At 51.9% G+C, this 19,760-nt stretch overlaps 1 protein-coding gene across 2 annotated transcripts; it reads left to right on the forward strand.

Moving 5' to 3' along the window:
• The first annotated feature begins 965 nt into the window (after nucleotides 1-965).
• Nucleotides 966-19,318, forward strand: LOC134432764 (zinc finger protein 239-like). 2 transcript variants are annotated; one of them, XM_063181670.1, is made up of 3 exons: nucleotides 966-1,230; nucleotides 15,402-15,467; nucleotides 15,621-19,318. In XM_063181670.1, exon 3 carries the CDS (start codon nucleotides 15,635-15,637, stop codon nucleotides 16,625-16,627), a length of 993 nt encoding a protein of 330 aa, XP_063037740.1. In that variant the 5' UTR covers nucleotides 966-1,230; nucleotides 15,402-15,467; nucleotides 15,621-15,634; the 3' UTR covers nucleotides 16,628-19,318. The 2 variants fall into 2 exon arrangements, with proteins under 2 accessions (XP_063037740.1, XP_063037739.1); XM_063181669.1 differs by lacking the exon at nucleotides 966-1,230 and adding an exon at nucleotides 14,349-14,913.
• Nucleotides 19,319-19,760: the final 442 nt, after the last annotated feature.

Genomic DNA, 19,760 nt, shown 5'->3' on the forward strand with positions numbered 1-19,760 from the left:
CCACCAGTCCTGTCCCAGTGTCCCCAGTTCCATCCCAGTGCCATCAGCCCAGTGCCACCAATTCCACCCCAGTGCCACCAGTTCTATCCCACTGTCACCACCCCGGTGTCCCTAGGTCTGTCCCAGTGCCACCACCCCTGTGTCACCATTCCAGTGCCACCAATCCGGTGTCCCTAGCTTCATTCCAGTGTCAGCAACCCAGTGCCACCAGTTCTGTCCCACTTTCAGCAGTATTTTGGGGGGTTTGGGGGATCCCAGGTGGAGTTTGGGGGCTCCCGGGGGAGTTTGGGGAAATCCCAGATAAAGTTTGGAGGGTCCTGGGGGGGTTGGGGGGATCCTGGAAGGTTTGGAGGTCCCAGGTGAGGTTTTGGGGGTCCCAGGTGAGGTTTCCAGGGAATTGGGTAATCCCAGTTGAGAATTCCCAAAGATTTGGGGTTTCCCAAGTGAGAACACAGGCCGGGGGTTCAGAGGGGCTGAGAGGGGCTCAGGCCTGGGAGCATTTTGGGGGCTTCAATCAATGGGGAGGGCCTGGGGGTGCCGAGGGGGAGGCGGGGTGAGTGTGTGGGGGGCTCTCATGGATTTGATGCCTCAGGTTTTAGCTTTTCTATTTTTCAGATTCTGTGCTGCTTTACTCTCTGGGTCTGGGCTTCATATTAAGGGATGCTGAGCTCTGTTCACAGAGCAGGGAGACAAAACAATTCCTGCTCTAGCTGGGAACCCAAGGACAAATAATCCAAACTTCAGGCCCAAGAGCATAAACAACGGGCACTGAAGAGAGAAAAACAAGAAGGATGGGACTTCATCATCTAAAGACATAATTGGATAATTAACTCCAATATGCAAATGGAGCAGAACTTATAAAAGTGACAGACCTCGTGACCGGCCGTCCATTTTGTGGCCATTTTGGTTCATCTTGGGCGTAGCCCTGGCTGGGCTCTTGTTCTGCCTAAGGTGTATCCATGGAGGCCTTTTAACAAATGCCTGCTTTATTGTGTAACCGTGTCTGGCCTCTGTTCTAGGTCAGCCTTGTGAAGGCCTCAGTTTGTGGCGAGCACGAAGGGAGCCGAGGCACCTGGGCAGGGCTGGAGCAGAGGCAGAGGAAGGTGCAGCTGCTGCCCCCAGCCCGCGGCACTGGCGGGGCCCAGGTGCGGGGCAGAGGGTGCGGGAGGCCGAGAAGCTCGGGAGGAGCGAGAGAGGCGTGAGCGGCTGCAGGGGCGCTGTGTTTATCGGGTGAGCGCGGTGGGAAGGGGCGTTTTGTGCTCGGGAGCGCAGCGGGTGCGGGGCTCGCTGTGCCCCGGGCCGGGGAGGACGGGCGCTGTGAGCAGCGGGGTTGGATTGCGGGGCTGGGCTTGGCCTGGGGCCGGCAGTGCTGGCGCAGGGATCGTTCCCGCAGCGCCGCTCCGGAGCGCCGCGATAGGAATCTCGCTCTTTCACTCTCTCGTTGGTTTTTTAAATTTCTGCTCAGAGCTGTTAAAATGTGTGTGTATTCTGCTGCGAGTGCTGTAGCGGTAATATCCCGAGAGGCAGTCCCCTGAGATTAGCACTGAGAAACTGGGGCACAGTGACCCACGCTGCAGCACTTGGAGGGGGCTGTGCCCCATGGGATGGACTCAGCTTGGAGAAGTTCCTGGAGAAGTCTCCGGTGGGAGAGAGCCCAGGGTGCAGCAGGGGAACGACTCCTGTCCCTGAGCAGAGGGAGAAGCCCCGGGGCATGAACTGAGCCCGGCCCCATTCCCTGTCTGCGGCACTGCCGGGGTAGGAGGCGCAGCTGGAAGGAGGGAGGCGTGGGGGAAAGCTGCATTTAAGGGTCTTCACTTATTTCTCATTATCCTGCTCTGAGGTTTTGGAGTTTTCTGTCAGAAATCTCTCCCCTCCCCCACTCATCCACAGGGCTTTAGGGCGGTTTCCCATTTCTAGGGGAAATCAAAGCGATGCACTGATGCTCCTAATTAGGGACAGGAGAAGTGAGGCTCCAGGGCTTCTCGCGGAGCCGGAGCCACCGAAGCCGCAGTGCCAGGAAAGCCGTGGCGGGAGCTGCGGAGAAGTTTGTTTGTGCTCTCAGCTCAATCCCCCTCAGGCCCGGGCCTGTTCCAGGGCTGCTCCTCAGCTCCGGCTCTGCCCTCACGCAGCCCGGGGGGCCCTGAGAGCGCGGGGCGGGGCTATGCCGTGTGCAGAGCCCGCCCCTGGCTGGGATTGGGCGATGGTGCCGTCAGTCGTGGTTGTGGCGCGCTGATTAGTGGGAGCGGGGCGGAGCCGGGCCCGGTGGCGGGCTGAGGGCGGCCGTGGCTGGGCAGCGGCGCCATTGTCGGAGCGCGTGTGCGGTGCCGTGAGCGGCGGCAGCGGCCGGAGCGCGGTGAGGCGGCGGCGGAGCTCGGAGGCGGCCGCAGCGCAGATGGGAGCCGCGCTGGGTTGTGCGGGGTCTCGGGGCTGGCTGCGGGCCTCGGGGGCGGCAGGGGGCTCGGGCGGGTTCGTTGTGCCGTGTCCGGCGCGTGTTGCCGCTGGCGTGAGGGCGCTGCGGGAGCGGCTGCCCGCGGTCTCCTTGCGGCCGCTGCCTCGGCAGGAGCCGCTGCCGGAGCAGCGCTGGCTCGGCCCGGTTGCTGTGGCTGGGACAGAGGGGGCTGCCCCGTGCCCGGGGCTGTGCGGGGAAATTGCCGTGGCCGGAGGTTTCTGTGCGCAGAGGAGACAGAGGAGTCCTGTAAAAGTGACTTTATTGCTGAGCAGAGGGAGAGGCCGTGGGGCATTTGCCGTGCGCTCTCTGCCATTGTTGTAGTTCTCAGCCTCCTTTTTATCCTCATTTTCCCGGCCTTATCTCCCTCTCCCTTTGTGCACTTGCTGAGGTGCTTGGAAAGTTCAGACCTCCCGATCCGCCAACTGCTTGTCCTCGTTAATGTGCACCCCCACTTTTGTAGAACAGCCGATATTCATGGCTCTGTTATGTTTTTTTTCTTCTCGAAGTTCAGGAATTTAGCGGGTCTTTCCGTGAGCAGCAGTCCATGTTACTAATTAACATTTATTGAAGCTGGTGGTTTCGCCCGTTACTTCCTTATCTACGAGTCCCTGGCCCCTCGCTCAGCTGCTGAATGAGCTGCACTCTCAAGGTGTGGAACATGGTAAAAAGATGAGAGTTGCTGCAGCACTTCAGGGACGAAACAGCATTGGTTTAACCCATGGTCTGCCAGGGAGCCACAAAACCCTGTCCCATTCCCATCCTTTCCACGTATGAACCAATACATGAGCTGCTTTTTTTGTTTCCGTTGTTTTTTTTTTTTTTTTGTTTTTTTTTTCACCACTTTTCATTTGTCATCTATTTGCCAACAGCAGTTTGAGTAAATTAATTTTCCACAAACTCCTCCTTTTTCTGCTAACAGATGATCTGATCCCATCCCATGGTTTAGTGTTGTGTTCCTCATTTCAGTGGGTTGGTCAGCAGGAGGGTCAGGAGCTGGAGCTGTCTGGTTGGTTATTCCGAGGGCAGCTTGTAATCTAATGATGCCATTGAAATGAGAAATGGGTTCTGTGGCTCCTGATATGAATTGGTTTGGGTTCCCAGGGGCTGGTCCATGGTGTTATAGGATTTGTTCTGCTGGCCGTTCATCTTTTCCCCATTTTTGGCCGCTCTTTCCGGCCAGGGCTGCATCATTTGACTGCTTTTGCCTAATTAAATCATCAAATAGTTGTAATCACAACTGATTTCCCTGAAGTTTTGGTAGCAAAAAATCCCCAGTGCTCTAATATACCCTATATAACAAAGACAGTGACAGCACATGTTGGAGACGGCAGAGGGATGATTCCCCCCATTTATTTATAGTGAACTTTTCCCAACATTCTGCATTTGCTGTTTCCCTTTTCAGCTTCACCCGTTTCTGTTGCAGGGTCAGAGATCCTCCCCTGGGCTCTGCCTTGAGCTGTGCAAATTCCATCAGTGCCAGCAGGCAGAGCTTGGGGTGAGGGGCAGAGGGAATCAGCCCAATTCCTGCCCCAGGCAAGAGACCCAGGTGCATTGTCCACACTTTGCCGGGCAGTGTTCATTTGCATTTCTAAAGCTCCTCTGGAGGCTGCCTGGAACGGAGCTTCTCTTCCAGGGCAGCCATCTGGTGAGTCACATGTGGCCCCCCGCCCCGGATCTGCTTTTTTTAAAAAAAAGTATTAATTATTTACAAGTTACAAGTATTATGAGTGAAAAGTACTACGGTTAAAGCTCTTCAGTTTTGCAAAATGTGATATAAAGTCGAACATGGAAATACCCCTACCAAAAATTGATTCTCACACTTCCATCCCAAACCTATCTGACAATATAAAGTGGGAATATTAAGAAAAATCTTTCTCATGTTATAATTTTGTCTCTTAAACTGGCAGGGAAAATAAAAACTCTCCAAGAATCTCTTTAGTGTTAGAGAGTCAAGGCATTCCTTGGTTCTGGCCAGGATGTGCAACAGAAATAATTTCTTTCACAAATAGCCCAGCTGTGCAGAGAAAATCATTCCATGCCATGTGAGTTTTACTCGATTTTTCCTAAACTTTATGTAGAACCTATCTAAATTCACTGCTTTAATGTTCATTGCTTCCAAGTTTTGTAAGCTTTTAGTATTTGGTTTCCTGTTGGATCCGGATTTCTTCCCCTCTGATGTGAATTCGGTCTCCACACTCCTGGATTTCCTTCTCAGCCTTTTCCAGCCCAGGTGTCTCCAGCTGTGCCGGGGGCAGTGTCTGGGGTAGTTGTTGGTTGCTGTTTGCTGCTGGGCAGTGTTGATGTTTTGCTGCTGGTCGTTATCTCTGTGGGTGTCATTGGGCTATTCCCAGTTTGTTGGGATGTTGAACTCATCTCCATTGAGTGGTGTAACACCCTGTAAATAAAAGCTTTAAAATTCCTTTCCCAAAGGCAAAGACAAACCAAGCCTGAGTAGAGAAATAAGGTTTTAAAGAACCGAAATCGGTACATTTTGCAGCAGTGCAATGGCAGGCAGCCCAGAGTGTGGGTGTCAGTGAGCCCCAGAGTGGAATTGTGCCGTGGTGTTCCCCAGCAGCTGTGGCAGTGCCGGCCCAGCCAGCGCTGAAGCTGCAGCAGTGGCAGCAAGGCTTGGCCCCAGTGGCTGGAGCTGGCAGAGGAGGGTGGCCAGGATTGCAGAGGATTCCAGGCGAGGATCTGTGGGCAGGCGCAGGGGCTTGGCCCGCTGTGGAGCCCTGGCTGCTGCTGCGTTGCCTTCAGGGCAGGCTCAGGGGCGGCCTCCCATCCTCCTGCTGCGGGCGGGAAGTGCAAATCTCTGTGGCTTCAGAGCCCTTGAGGCCAGGCTGAGGGGTCCCGTCCCCCCCCCCCCCCCCCCCCCGTGTTGAGCTGTGCTGGCGGCTGTTTCTGGCCTCAGGGACACTTGGCATGGGCCCCTTGGCCACCAATGGTGCTGCTTTGCACTCCTTAGGCAGGAGCCGATGTCCTGGCTGGGTGTTGGCAGCAGCAAAGTGCCAGGGCAGGCTCTGTGCCAGCCCAGCTTCCTGTGGGAGAATATCCCTTGATATCTGCTCCAGTGGTTGCTGAAGCAGTGAGAATTGCTTTTGCCCCCCTGTTAGGTGCCATGGTGTCAGCAGAAGATATTGAAGCCTTCCTGCTCAGGGCATTTCAGTGCCAGGCTCTCAGAAGCACCCACAGCTGCGCGGGTTGAGCTGAGCATGGGGCGGTGCCCTGCGCTGTGTCTGATTCCCCGTCCTTAATAACAGCCTGTCTTGTAGCTCTTTTCCCTTCTGCTGCCCTTGCAGAGCCATCCACAAACACATTTTCTCCCTCAGGCCAGGGAATGTCCCATCATCAATCTCTCCCAGCCTGGGTCTGGAGCTCTGTCCCTTGAGTGCAGGCCTGGGTTCCTTGCAAGCCCCTCTCCAGGCTGTTCACACAGGAGGCTGGGTTAAACCCTTGCCTTGTCCTCAGTTCTAAATCCTCCTGCACCATTGAACAAGTTTCATACTGTAATAACCGAGCCCTGCTCATCTATTTAGAGGCTGTTTAGGTTGTCAAAGCTTTAACTTGATGCCAGAATTGAGTCTAGGAGATCCTCCTGTTGTCATCAGTTTTCAGGCCTCAGCTCCCATGAAAGCTGTGGCTGCACAATTTGCAGACAATGAGGCCACTCTCTGGCCACTGGGTTGAACATTTTAGCACAAGAATTCCTTTGGCAAGATCCTGTTTAACATCCACTTATAATTCAAATTGTTTTTCTCTGTCTGGAAGGCCCAGGCGAGCCACCTCAGTTAATCTTCATTTTAACCTTTGAAAATTCTGTGTTTCCTCCTCCTGTCCATCCATCCAGTTTGTTGACTGGCAGGATAGCAGTGTTGTAGGGAGACATCCCTTGCTCCAAAAGCTCTGCCTTTAAGAGGGACTCAATACCAGGCTGTGAGCCCTTCCTTCCCTCACTTGGAACAGGGAATTGCTTGTCCTGGTTGCTTTAAAGTAATTTCTAAAGGCTCCATATCTAATTTTCCTACTTTCCCTGGGGCTCCCCCACTTCGAGGTTCACTTCAGCATGGGCCTTGTCAGACTTTTGGCACAAAGGTAGAACAGAACTGGCCTCTGTATCCCCTTTTACTGTATTAAAATTCAGCACTCAAATTCCTTCCTAGTTAATTACAATCACAGGAGGAAGAAAAAGAAATTCATTTCTTTCACACCTATCCCTCCCAGCTTCTTATAGTGCTTGAACAAATCATACCTGCTCATCTTTCCCACTCATTCCCTTAAAAATTAAAACATTCCTTTACTATTTTCCCCCTAGTTCTAAGATTCAGAGTGGATTGAGAGGCCCCTGTGTCCATCAGGAAATGCCTCCTCTCAATGCAGACCCACCCTGAATGTTCTCAAAGGCTCCAGTGTGGAGGGTCCCTGGTGTGATGGGAGCTGTGACAGCCCTGCCAATCCATGTCCATCAAGGGGTTGACTTGCTGGTCCTGAGGGTGCTGCTGTCTGTGCTTGCAGTGTCCTTGTGCCCTGCAGCTGGAGCCCTGGTTCCTTGCCAGGGGCTGTTTGGGTGGGCTCTCCCCTGCCGAGGAGGGCAATGCCTCTGCCAGGTGCTTGTGGCCGAGCTGTGCCCTGGGTGCTGGGGCCCCCTTGGGCCCTGGCGTTGATCCCTCAGGGGCTGTGGGAACTGTGCCCTGGCCTTTGCCTTCAGCTTGGCCTTTTGCTGCTCCCTTCTTGCACTCACCTGCTGTGCCTTTGTGCCCAAGTGCTGCAGGGCCTTCTTGTGCCCCTCCTGCAGCCCCCTCAGTGCCTGTGGGTGCTTGTCTTGCTTTACAAGAGAGGTGTCTGCTCGGGAAGGCAGAAAAAGCCTCTCTTGGAATGGCGAATGCAAACCCCCACCCTCTTAATTTTAAACTGGTGAAATCAAGGGGCTCTCAGGCAAGGATATGGGAATAGGAATACCAGTTCTTTACTAGTGTGTATAATAAAGCAAACACACACCAACAGCTGCGGCACTGACAGCAAACAGAGCCCGGACCCAGTCCCGGCCTTTGGGCTGCGGCGCTTTGCCCTTGGGTGCAGTTCCGGGCACGGCCGGCAGGGGCGCTGGTGGCTCCCGTGGGGCGGGGCAGCGCATCCCTCCCATGGGAACCTCTCTGAACGGAAACAGAGCAATCCCTTCATCTAACTCTTTCACTTTTTTACCTTCTATACCCTTTCTCCCATGTTTTGGGAAAGAATTTGGAGAGGGCTGCCTTTTAACTGAGCTCGTAGTGTTTCAATAAGGTGCTTTCTGTAGAGAGAGAGTTTCCCTGAACAGCCGGAGCTGTGGTTACCAAGGGGACGCAACTCAGAGCAGGACGGGGTCAGGGGAGGATATCCCGCTGAGGCTCGGTGGGAGTGTGGGCAGGGTCTGCAGCCGGAATCGTCAGAGGGGGATCTTCCCGTGGAGCCCGAGGCGGAGCGTGGGTAGCCCCCACATGGCTGATGGCGGCTGATCTGGCAGCTGCCGGCAGAGCAAAGGCAGGTGGGAGAGCCCGGCAGCAGTGGTGGTGCCCAGCGCAGGTGGCATGGGCAGGGCAGCCGGGGATGGGATGGCTGGGATCCCCCCTGGGTGCGGTGGGCGCGGTGACCTCGGAGCAGGCGGCAGGACAGAGCAACCCCCATCTTCCCCAGCACGGCCGGCAGAGCGGCCGCGGGCCAGGCAGTGGGAGCAGGGCACACAAATTGAGCGACAGCGCCGGGGCAGGTGGAGCTGCCCTGGGCAGTGAGGCCGCACCTGGGATGGAAACCGGGGCAGGCGGAGCTGAGGCGGGCAGCGAGCCGGGACCCGGGACAGGCGCCTGGGCCGCGAACGGAGGGGGTAAGACCTGCAGAGGATCCCACTGTCTTTCTGATTTTTCCTCTTGTTCCCTTCCCTTTCATTTCCCCTTTTTCTTTTCTTGTTTTTTTTTCTCGGGCCTTTCTGATACTTTAAAGGTTTTTATGCTCCTAAAATCTCCTGTCTAACATATGGCATATTCTCTTTCTTCTAGATTAAATGGGTTTTTTTACAAATAAATCCAGAGCCTCGCAAATCTAAACTTCTGCTTGGATACTTTGAAATGGCCGATGAGCTAACTCATGACCTCCCAATGTTGTTTTTCTCATCACCTTTTCATTTATCCTTTGGCAAATTAAGCATCTTTCAGTTACTTGCTTTGCAAATCCAAAAATCCCAATGCACTCATAGTTCCTTAAGAAATGATCGCACAAAGCTTCAGTGCCCCAGTGGGTTTTCTGATGCATGTCTTCTAATATTTTCTTAGAAGCACATTTTATTAAGTAATTGTCTTCCATCATGAAGTTTCCATTTCCCCGATTTATCTTGTTCACTTCCTGTCTGGTTTAAGTTTTTTCTCTCGGCTTCCCTAAACTTTGGAATTTCCAATTTTTCCTCGTTTGGAGTTAATATTAACATAACTCTTTCAGCTCCATTTTCTGCTGCATCCTTAGCTTTGTGATCTGCCAAATTATTTCCTCTTCTTTCTGGGGTCGTTCCCTTTTGGAGTTCCCTAATATGTACTATAGCTATCTCTTTTAGGTGATTGTAATGCCTCTAAAACCTCTAAAATAAATTCCTCATGTAATACTAGTCCTTTTCTTCTTGAAATAAGTAATCTTTTCCCTTTCCAAATTTTTTACAGGTATGTACTACTGTAAAGGCATACCTTGAATCAGTATATATAGTTTCTTTATTTTGTCTTCAATATTCTAGTGCTCTTTTTAAAGTATATAATTCACAAGTTTGAGCTTACTAGTTTAAGGTTAATTTCCTTTGTTCCATTGTTTGCATGTTTTTCCCATCGACTACTACATACCCTGTATTTTCTCCTTTTGCAAGGAGTTGTATCTTTGTTAGCTAATATAACTCCCAGAGGACTATTTTTTTTCCTTTTTTTTCCCTGTATCCAACTTACTGGTTTTCTGTCTCATTTTTCAAGATCTCATTTATTCATCTTCTGCCTCTGTTTTTCACGTTCACTAACAACCTAAATACCACTTTTATTTCAACTACACACAGAAAAATAAAAAACTTTTTTCTCACACTACTTTCAGTAAAATACACCTCCCTCCAAGGAGATACAGTGAAGCTTAAAATACAGAATCTACATTACCTATACTTTCATTCGTCTACATTCACTCACTTTTATTTCCCATTCTCTCCCACACATTCTTTCCCACCCTCAGGACACAGAGTGGATCCCTGTTGACAGAGAATCGCGGGTCCCTGTGGCCCCCCTCACCTTGGGGTGGCCTCTGGGTCTCAGTATCTCCGGGCCTCCTGGGAGGGCCCTGACTCTGCTGCCTCCGGTGCCGTTCACCTGTGAGGCTGATTTGTGTGTCACTCACACTCTTTAGCCACGGCCCCCTCACACGCCCTGGGGACAATGGCCCTTTGCAGGTCATCTGTACCTTATGCCACAGCCCCCACACGCCCAGGAGAACAATGGCTCATTTGTGGGTCACACACTCCTCTTTCCACAGACCCCCCCCTTCCCACCCACCCGGGAAGCTGAGGCTGATTTTGTGTGTGACTCAGTCTCACACACAACAAGACAACAATAAGGTACCTTCTGTTATAAATAATCAAATCGAGAGCCAAACTTATAAGAAAACTTAGCAAAGATTTATTAATTTGTCTGTGCGACTGAATTTCGGTTGTCAAAACCACCACAGCCAAGGGTCAGCGTCGAGCCCGGGTTCGGTGCTGGGTGAACACGGATCTGAGCTCCGAATGTCAGAGTCTCCCCCTGTTCACAAATGCTGCCTGACGCAGCGAGTTCTTTTACAATTTATTCTGCTCGAGGCAGAGATGACCGAATGTTCTTTGTGTCTCTTCCCATGCATAACTGTGTCTTTACCCGTGCAGAGGTGGACAAAGACTCAGTCCCGGTGTCTGATGTTGTCAGTAGACTCTGGGGAAGTCAGCATTCACATGCATCAGGGTGGCGCTGTGGATCATCTTGTTAGCTGTATAATCGTCGAGGTGTTAATCACTCTTGGCTGGACCTGGTGACTCGGGGAAGCCAGCGATTATCGCCCTGGAAGCTTCTATTCTTACATTAAAAACCCCGATGTTTATCTCAGCCGAGTCCAGGAACTAGATGTATATGAATAAGACGCTGCTCCCTACAAGGATGGTCAAGAGACTTAGTGTGGAGTTTACAATATTTTATACATTAATAGCTTTAATTATCTCTACCATACACTTTCACATCACCTATTACAAGTTTAGGTGTTTCTGGCCAGTCCCTGTGCTCTTGGATGTCCCTGAACCCAGCTGTGTTGTCCAACCCCAGATGCTCTTGAGCATATCCTCAGTCCGGTAGAATTTTGCTCAACCGTGGATGCTCTTGGAATGTTAATTCCTCAACCCAGCAGGTTTTCATTCTGGATGTTCTTGGGCACTCTTATCCCTCAAACCAGCAGAATTTTTAGGGGCTCCTTTTGTCCCGTTTCCTAGTGGATTGGGCTTGAAAACTCCTCTGCTCCCTTCCTCCGAGGGGTCCAGCCCCTCTCTGGGACCCAGTGCCAGTTACCCCAGGGGATTCTCTCACTCCTGTTAACATTCACTTCGTCTCTCTCCTGGGCACTTACCGCGGGAAGTCGGAAACGCAGCGTGGGAGACTCCAGCACTCACTTGGCAGGTCTGAGACAACCAGCCCGCCTCTCATTCACACACATTCATCCCCCTGTACCTGCCCCCCGTGAGAAATACTTACCAATCCCTTTTCCTTCCCGGGTTCTTCATGCACATTACTACTCTTAGGGGGCCAATTACCGCGGTTCTAGGGAGCCTTTTCCCTTCTCTTTGTTTTATTGTCTCCTTTTGTCCACCATAACCTGTGTGTGTCGGTCACCCCAGGGGGAACAGAGCGAGGCTGCCAATGGGGCAGGGCGCGCCTTCCCCACTCTGACTCTCCTAAAGCACCGGCAGCGAGGTGTTAGTAACCATCCTCTGCTACCAAAATTGTGAAAAACGCCAATCACTTGCTTTTAAAATTCTAAAACCATAATAGTAATAAAATGGGTATGAAAAATAGTAATAAAATTAGAGTAATCAGTGTTTGGAGAAATCGAATTAGGACAATATGAGACAATAAATACCAAGAGTTACGGATGTCCAGGTACCTTTTTCTGGGCAGCAGAAGCCTAAAAAAGGACACCTGTTAACACAGGATTAACCATTAAAAACAATAGCCTGTTGCATATTCATACACTTCATACATGATGCATAAATTCCGTTCAAACACAGGATTCTGTCTGGTCAGTGCCAGCTTCTTCCTCTGAAACCTAACAGCGCCTTTGAGGCAGGAAGAAGTTCATTTCTTCTGATAAAAGGGCAATCAATTCTTTTTCTCTTAAAGATTTAGGTATCCTGTGGCTGCTATCTCACTGCAAGTCCTTTCTTTATAAAAAGTCTCTTACCAAGCATAGTTTATATATTAACATTTTTTAATAGCATAAAACCATATTCGACTTACTACTTAAGAGAATTAATACAGCAGTACTTTCTAACACAAGACATATAATATTCATTTTAATATTTGGGATAACCCATTCACAAAATATTCATTATTTACAAGTATAATCCCACTTACTTCCAGTCTCTCCCAGTTTGGTCCCAGCTGTCTGCAGCATGGTTCCAGTTGCTTCCTCAATCAACTCAGTGAGTCCCAGTATGATGCCACTTGCTCCCAGTTGCTCCCAGTCACTCCCAGTATGGGGGATGATGTGCAGGGAGTGCTCACTGTGACACTCAGTTGCTCCCAGTATTAGTCCAGTCACTCCCAGTATGATCCAAATATGAGCCCAGTGTGCTCCCAGACTCTGCCAGAAAAAACCAATTTTGCTCTGCATGGTTCCAGTTCCTCTCTTTCACCCTCATTTTCCTTCCAGTCACTCCCAGTATCTCCCAGGGTAGCCCAGTTCCCTCCACCATCTTTCCAGTTCCTTCCAGTATGATCCCATTTGCTCCCAAGTACTCCCAGTCAGCCTCAGAGTAGTGGCACTCACTGCCAGTATGATCCCAGTCACCACCAGTATGATCCCAGTTCATCCCAGTACAAGCCCAGCAGTTTCCAGTCGCTGCCAGCATGCACTCAGTCACTCCCTGTTCTTCCCAGTTGCTCCCACCATGATCCCAGTTACTCACAGCTGCTCCCAGTCATCCTCAGCATAATCCCAGTCACTCCCAGTATATCCCATTTGCCCCTAACATGGTCTCAGTTGCCTCCTGCAGGCTCCTGCTCACTCCCAGTATGATCCCAGTGTCCATCATTGCCATCACAGTCTGCCCTGGCATGGGAATATGATCCCTGAATAATGTCAATACAAACCCAGTACAGTCCCATCACGATCCCAGTATGATCCCAGTATGGTGTCAGTACAGCGCCAGTACAGTCCCAGTATGATCCCAGTATGATATCTGTACAAGGCCAGTACAGTCCCAGTCACTCCCAGTATGATCCCAGTATGATGTCAGTACAAGCCCAGTGCACTCCCAGTCACTCCCAGTACGATCCCAGTCCAGCCCAGTCCCTGGCAGTGCTGCCACTGCTGGGATCCCCCAGCCCTGTGTGCGTTCCCCCCTGGCGGATGTGCCGAGAGGAGCCCCAAGGGCTGGCAGTGGCCAGGCAGGGTCCCCAGCAAGGCCCAGTTTGGATGTGCAGCCCCCAGTTTGCCCAGTTTGTCTGGAGCAGCCGAGAGCCCCAAGGCAAAAAGCAAATCAGCGCTGGGCGACAGGGGAGTCTCCGCTCCGCCAACTGCCGCCCGCTTCTGGTATTTCGTGGGGTTTATATACAGTCCTGCTTCCGGGTTGGCGTGTCTTTCAGGGTAGTACTCTGTGCATTCTCCTCCTGTTATTAGGCGGTCGTAGTCTGCCTCCAGGTGGTCTGAAGATGAAGGCTGGTAGTCTTTCACTTCTTGCCCCACGGTCAACCTTTCCTTAGTTGGTATGGTTGGTCTGGTTCCTGGAACTTTAAGCTTATTGAGCAGATAAGCAAATATTGTGCTATCAATCATAGCAGGCCCACTACCCGTGTCAAGGGCCTTGCCCCTTACTCCTCGGCAAACAATAGGCACATAGCTACGTATTACACATTGCTTATTTAGCCTTTCAATATATTAGCTTCTAACATTTTGCAGTTTAAGCCTTATGACATTTGTTTTGCAGTATATTAGCCCGTTATATTCATCTTGCAACATACTAGCTTGTTACATCTTTCATTGCGGTTTTTCTATTATTGGCTTTTCCCATTTTCATAGTCTTTAGCAACTTGATGAACAAACTAAGACATTAACTCATTACAAAGGGGGAGGAGGAGGTGGGGTTAGGGAGGAGGAGCAGGGGGAGGGATGGAAGAGGAGGGATGAAGGCAGAGAGCAGCAATGGAAGGAGGAGAAGGAGGTGGGGTTAGGGAGGAGGAGGAGATGGGGTGGAAGGGGAGAGATGGAAGAGGAGAAGGAGGTGGGGATAAGACAGAGGGGGAGGAGGATGGGGGATGGAAGGGGAGGAGTGGGAGGAAGAGGAAGAGGAGGGACAAAGGCGGATCAAGGCTGAGCTGAGGGAACCACACCGTCAATCCCTGCCTGCATTCGCAGCCCCCACCTGTGGGATCATCGCCCCCCCATCGCGCCGGTGCGCGGGGAGGGGGAGCTGGGCCCAGATATCCCGGGGGGTCCCTGGGTTGGGGTTTTTGGGGATGTTTGGAGAATGAAGAAGTCCAAGGCTGAGTGGAAAAGGCCCCTCGGGGGTACATTGGGGGGTGGTGGTGGCGGCTGCTGGCAGAGGCAGCCTGGAGGAGCAGAGCCCTGTGTCCCCCAGGAGCCCAAAGTGGGGAGCCCAGAGAGGGGGGAGCAGCGCCATTGGCGGGAGCCTCAAGAGCCTGGAGAGGGGCAGGGGGGACTCCTTGGAGCCGCTGCAGCCCAGAGCAGAGAATGAGGGGAGAAGGGAGCCCGGGAGCCCAAACAGCCCCGGCATCCCGAAATGGGGAGAGCGAAGCAGGGGGAGCTTTTGGCATTGCTGGGACTGCCAGCAGCCTGGGCAGGGTGGGCACTGAGGAGAAGGGGGACCCCCAATCCAAGCATGACCCCCAGCAGCTGGGACAGGGGGGAACCCCAGAACAGCAAAGGGGAGGACCAGGGACGGGGAACTCCTGGGAGGCTTTTTCAGGGCTGAATCTGGGTGTTTGGGAGGTTTTCGTGGAGACGAGATGGCCGGTGACTTTTAGACATGGACTTGGGCAAAAGGGACCTTCAAACTCAGTGTGTGTTGATGAAGATGAAACAGGAAAGCCTTATAAATATGATTGTCTGGCAAAAGACTTTGAGAAGATAGAAAGTATAAGGAAGACTGAAATGAAAGCAAGCTCTGAGATACGTCAGTTAGTGAACAACTGGAAAACAATGGTGTGACCCAAATGAAGGTAATCCCCTTTTGATGAAAAAATTCCCTCTGCTTGCAGACAGATCCAAGGGTCAGAGCAAACCCCACTAGCTCAGCAGAAGGGGTCCAGAGAGGAGTTTTTAGGGTGTAAAATGTAACATGGTGATGTAATGATTCTTACAGGCTGTATGTAAATGCTATAGGATTTGTATCTTGTACTAGATTGGTTGGTGAGAAATAGAATATTCAACACAGAAGAAAATTTATTGTGTTGTAATGGGAACGTTACTGTGTTATGCTCTTGCCTGTCTTACTCTCTCACCCTCTCATCCTTTCTACCCCTCTCTTCTCTCGGGCCTGCTCCGAGCTGTGCCTGGCAGCTCCAAGCAGGGCCCTGCACCCAGGCCCTTTGCATAAACCGCAAGTTCCACGCCCTGGCTGCAGAGATCTCTCGTCTCCATCTGTCCCGACCGTCCTACCCCCCGACAGTCCTACAAACACGCTCATCCCTTGTTTTCCCCAAACCAGGATTTCCCATTGCCAGCCCTACGGAGGCTGAGAGGAAGAGGAAGTTTCCCCGGGACACTGAGGCAGGTGAGGAGGAAGTCAGTGCCCCTTTCCCCTCTGTGCTGCTCCATCTCCCAGCCCAGCACGGCCCCGGCTGCAGCTCAGCCCTGGGGGGATCTCCTTGCCCTTGCCTGTGGCACAGAGGCAAATCCCATCCTGTCCTTGTCCTTCCTCCCCCAGAGCAGGAGCTGAGCATGGAGAGCAGGGAGGACAAATGCCCGCGGCAGAACCTGGTGGCAGAGGCCGTTTTGAGCGGCTCCACGGCGCAGGAAGTGAGCGGGGAGGAAAAGCCCCGGAGATGCCACATGAGGAGGGGCTGCAAACGCAGCCGGCGGGGATCTGAGGGGGAAAGAGCCAGCCTGGGCCGGGAAGGCGGCCGGAGACGGAGCCAGAGCTCGGAGCTGGTGCTCCATGAGCAGCTCCATGATGGGGAGAAGCCCCACACGTGCGTGGAGTGTGGGAAGAGCTTCAGGTGGAACTCCGACCTGATCAGGCACCAGAGGTTCCACACTGGGGAGAAGCCCTATGAGTGTGGGGAGTGTGGGAAGAGCTTCAGCCAGAGCTCCGACCTGATTGTCCACCAGAGGACCCACACTGGGGAGAAGCCCTATGAGTGTGGGGAGTGTGGGAAGAGCTTCAGCCGGAGCTCCCACCTGATGAAGCACCATAGGATCCACACTGGAGAAAGGCCGTACAAGTGCTCCGAGTGTGGGATGTGCTTCAGCCAGAGCTCCGGCCTGATCACGCACCAGAGGACCCACACTGGGGTGAGGCCCTATGAGTGTTCCAAGTGTGGGAGGAGGTTTCAGAGCAGCTCCAATCTCCTCCAGCACTATCGGATTCACAGGGAGGAGAGGCCCTTCCAATGCCTCGAGTGCGGGAAGGGATTCAAGCACGACTCCACCCTTGTCAAGCACCGGCGCATCCACACTGGGGAGAGGCTCTACGAGTGTGATAAATGCAGGAAGAGGTTTCAGACCAGCTCCCATCTCCTCCGGCACTATCGGATTCACACAGAGGAGAGGCCCTTCCGCTGTCCTGACTGTGGGAAGGGATTCAAGTACAACTGCAACCTCATCACCCACCGGCGCATCCACACAGGGGAGAGGCCCTACGAGTGTCCCCAGTGTGGGAAGAGCTTCTCCAGCAGCTCTCACTTGACCCAACACCAACGGAGGTGCCAGTAAGGGAAGCCCTGTGAGTGCCCCGGGTGCAGGCAGAGCTTCGTGCGCTGCTCCTGCTCCATCCCCCACTGGAGGAGGCACTTTGGGCACAGCCCTGGTCACTCACATTCCCTGTGATCCATGTTGAGAACACACCTGGCTGCTTCTACTTTTAATTTCACGTTAATTTTTTTCTATTCTCCATCTCTTTGCACTGCAGAAGCCAAGAGGAATAGATCTGTCACCTCAGAACCACTGAAATCCCAGTGAAAACAGCTCAATCTAACCCCAAAAAGAGCTCAAACCTACCTCAAAAACTCAGTCCCACACCAAACTCACTCGATTCCGCAGCCATCAGGCTGAGATGAGGCTGGGAGGTGATTTAGAGTCGTGGGGTCCCAATTAGAGTGGTGGGATGGAGATTGTGTGGGGCTGGGTGTGTGGGATGTATTTGACAGCAAATAAAACTCTGAGACTTATTGATTTCTCTCCCGTTCATGTTCAGTCTTTTGCAGTTATGTTTGCAGAGTGCCGCCTTCTCAGCTCATTGTCTTGGTGTCCCCTTTTCTCTCCTGCCTCTCCTTGCCTGCTCTGTTTCTCTCTCAGTGTCTCCCTGGGCCCACGGACCACCAGAGACCCTGCCCTGATTTAATTGACCCAGGCACCACCAGAGACCCTCCCTATATTTAATTGCCTCAGGGACCACCCAATACCCTCCCCTGATTTAGTTGACCTTTCCCTGATTTAATTGACCCCTCCCATGAATTGACCCCTCCCCTGATTTAATTTACCCTTTCCCTGTTTTAATTCCCCTTCCCCCGATTTAATTGACCCCTGCCCTGATTTAGCTGTCCCATTCCCTGATTTAATTGACCCTGCCCTGATTTAATTGACCCCTGCCCTGATTTAGATCACCCCTCTAGGGTTCCCACAGACCCTCCCCTGATTATTTATTATTTTATTTCCCAACTAGTATTTCAATTCCCAGTCCCAGGAGCTGAAGTCCTGAAGGCTGACAGGGAAATGTCTCTGTAGGATTTTGCTCCGTTTCCCTTCAAGGGCGGGAACAACTTTTCCTGGCTGGGAGCTGGAATTGCAGACTTTTGGAATGTGTGCAGGGCAATATGGACTGGGATCAAACATGGACTAGGATCAGATAGGGGTTGGGATCAAATATGGACTAGGATCAAACAGGGACTGGGATCAAATATGGACTGGGGTCAAATATGGACTGGGATCAATTATTGATTGGAATCCTACAGTGTAGGATAAACTGGACTGAGGTTATATAGACTGGGATCAAATATGGGCTGGGATCAAATATGAATTGGGATAAAAAATGGACTCGGATCAAATATGGACTAAAATCAACTATGGACTGGGATAAACTGGACTGGGATCAAAAATGACAGATTTTATGGACTGGGATCAAATATGGACTAGGATAAGCTATGGACAGGGATTAAATATGGACTGGGATCAAATAAGGATTGGGATCAAATGGACTGGGTTGCTACAGACTGGGATAAACTGGACTGAGGTATATAGATGTCACGGTTTGAGAGGAAGTTAGTTTTCTGGGATATGAAGTGGTCAGGCCAATAGGTGCTCACATTTGAATACTGGCACCTGGTTTGGCCACTGGGGACATTGGATACGCCTCTGAGAACTCAGGGGTTAAAAAGCAGAGCACTCCCAAGGGAAGCTCTCTTGGGTTCCAGCGAGGGAAGCAGGGCCTCCCCTGCCCAGCTCCTGGCTGGTTTGGGGCTGGGTGAGGTAGGCCTGGCCCGAGGATGGAAGGGTGGAAGAGCCCCGAGAGGCATCGGGCAGCCACACCTCCCCCCAGGAGAGAGAGAGAGACAGAGCGCCTGTGCCACCGTGAAATTTGATATCCTGTGCTGGCAGCACAGCCCGGCTGGCGGAGAAGGGCGGGGGGATGCAGCGAGAAGGGGTCCGGCAGCTGTGGGAGCTTTGGGCGGGCAGAGCCCAAGCTTTTAACCCTTTTTCGGACAAGGAAATCTTTGCAGAACATTAACCTTTCCTAGAAGAGAGATAAGAGATGAAATGGAGGAAGGAAATGTGCAAGTGTGAAGGTCTGGGCAAGTGAAAGATGTCGGGAGAGTAGAGAAGAATCTTAGGTGGGAAGAGATGATGGAGTGGCCTTAGCTGGACTTTTCCTGTATAGCCATGGACAGAACCATGTTTCCTGTGACACAGAGACTGCATCCAGGGGGAGGCAATGGCTCAGAGCCAAGAGGGTTCAGTGTTGGTACCCCTGGGCCCCAGGGGGTGAAATTTGGGGGGCACAGGTGTTCCAAAGGTGAGACTGTGCCCTTTTTGGAACGGGACAAATCATCCTTAAAAGGACAACCCTAGAAGCAGCTCTTGACCATGTGCAGTGGTGAGAGCACTGAGCATGGAAGGAAGATGTCACAATGTTCTCCAGGCGGTGCCACGAGTGACGTAGAAACACACGAGGTTTCAGCAGTGTTTCCTGGGGAAGCCTATGGCACAAGAAGGATTCCTCTCCCCTTGATGAACTGAGAATTCATTACCTAAAGGTTGGTGATGGACCGAGAGTTGGTGATTTGTGGGATAGATGTATTGGAAATTTGGTGGGAGGGGGAGGAAATGTTTTTGGAAAGTTTTCATTTTCCCTGTGTGTTTCTTGTTACTTAGAGTTGTAGTTTAGTTAATAAAGGTTTCTTTTCTTTATTTCTGAGTGGGGTCTGCTTTGCTTATTCCTGGTCATATCTCACAGCAGACACCAGGGAGCATATATTTTCATGGAGACACTGGCATTGTGCCAGCATCAAACCGTGACACCTACGCTGCCAGCTGGCTTTTTTCCACCTCTCCAGCCATCCCCACAGAGCATTGGCTACCATCCAGCAATCAGTGTAGAGGTAGAGCTTTGGCCATTTCTCTCCCTTTCTTATTGGTGGGTGGAGACATCGCTGTGATCTTGTTGATTACGTCTGTAGGAATCTGATGCCATCCATTAATAAGGCCTCCGATCAGCCTTATCATGAAGCAGAGCCTTGGTGCTCAGGATCTCAGTCCCTGAGGAGGGACCGGGTGCCCGAAGCCAGCTCAGGCCAATGCCGGGGGGCTACCTTTCTAGCCAGCCTGGTGATATTCAGCTCTATAGTGATTA

This window comes from Melospiza melodia (assembly GCF_035770615.1).
Source record: "Melospiza melodia melodia isolate bMelMel2 chromosome 7 unlocalized genomic scaffold, bMelMel2.pri SUPER_7_unloc_1, whole genome shotgun sequence".
Lineage (NCBI taxonomy): Eukaryota > Metazoa > Chordata > Aves > Passeriformes > Passerellidae > Melospiza > Melospiza melodia.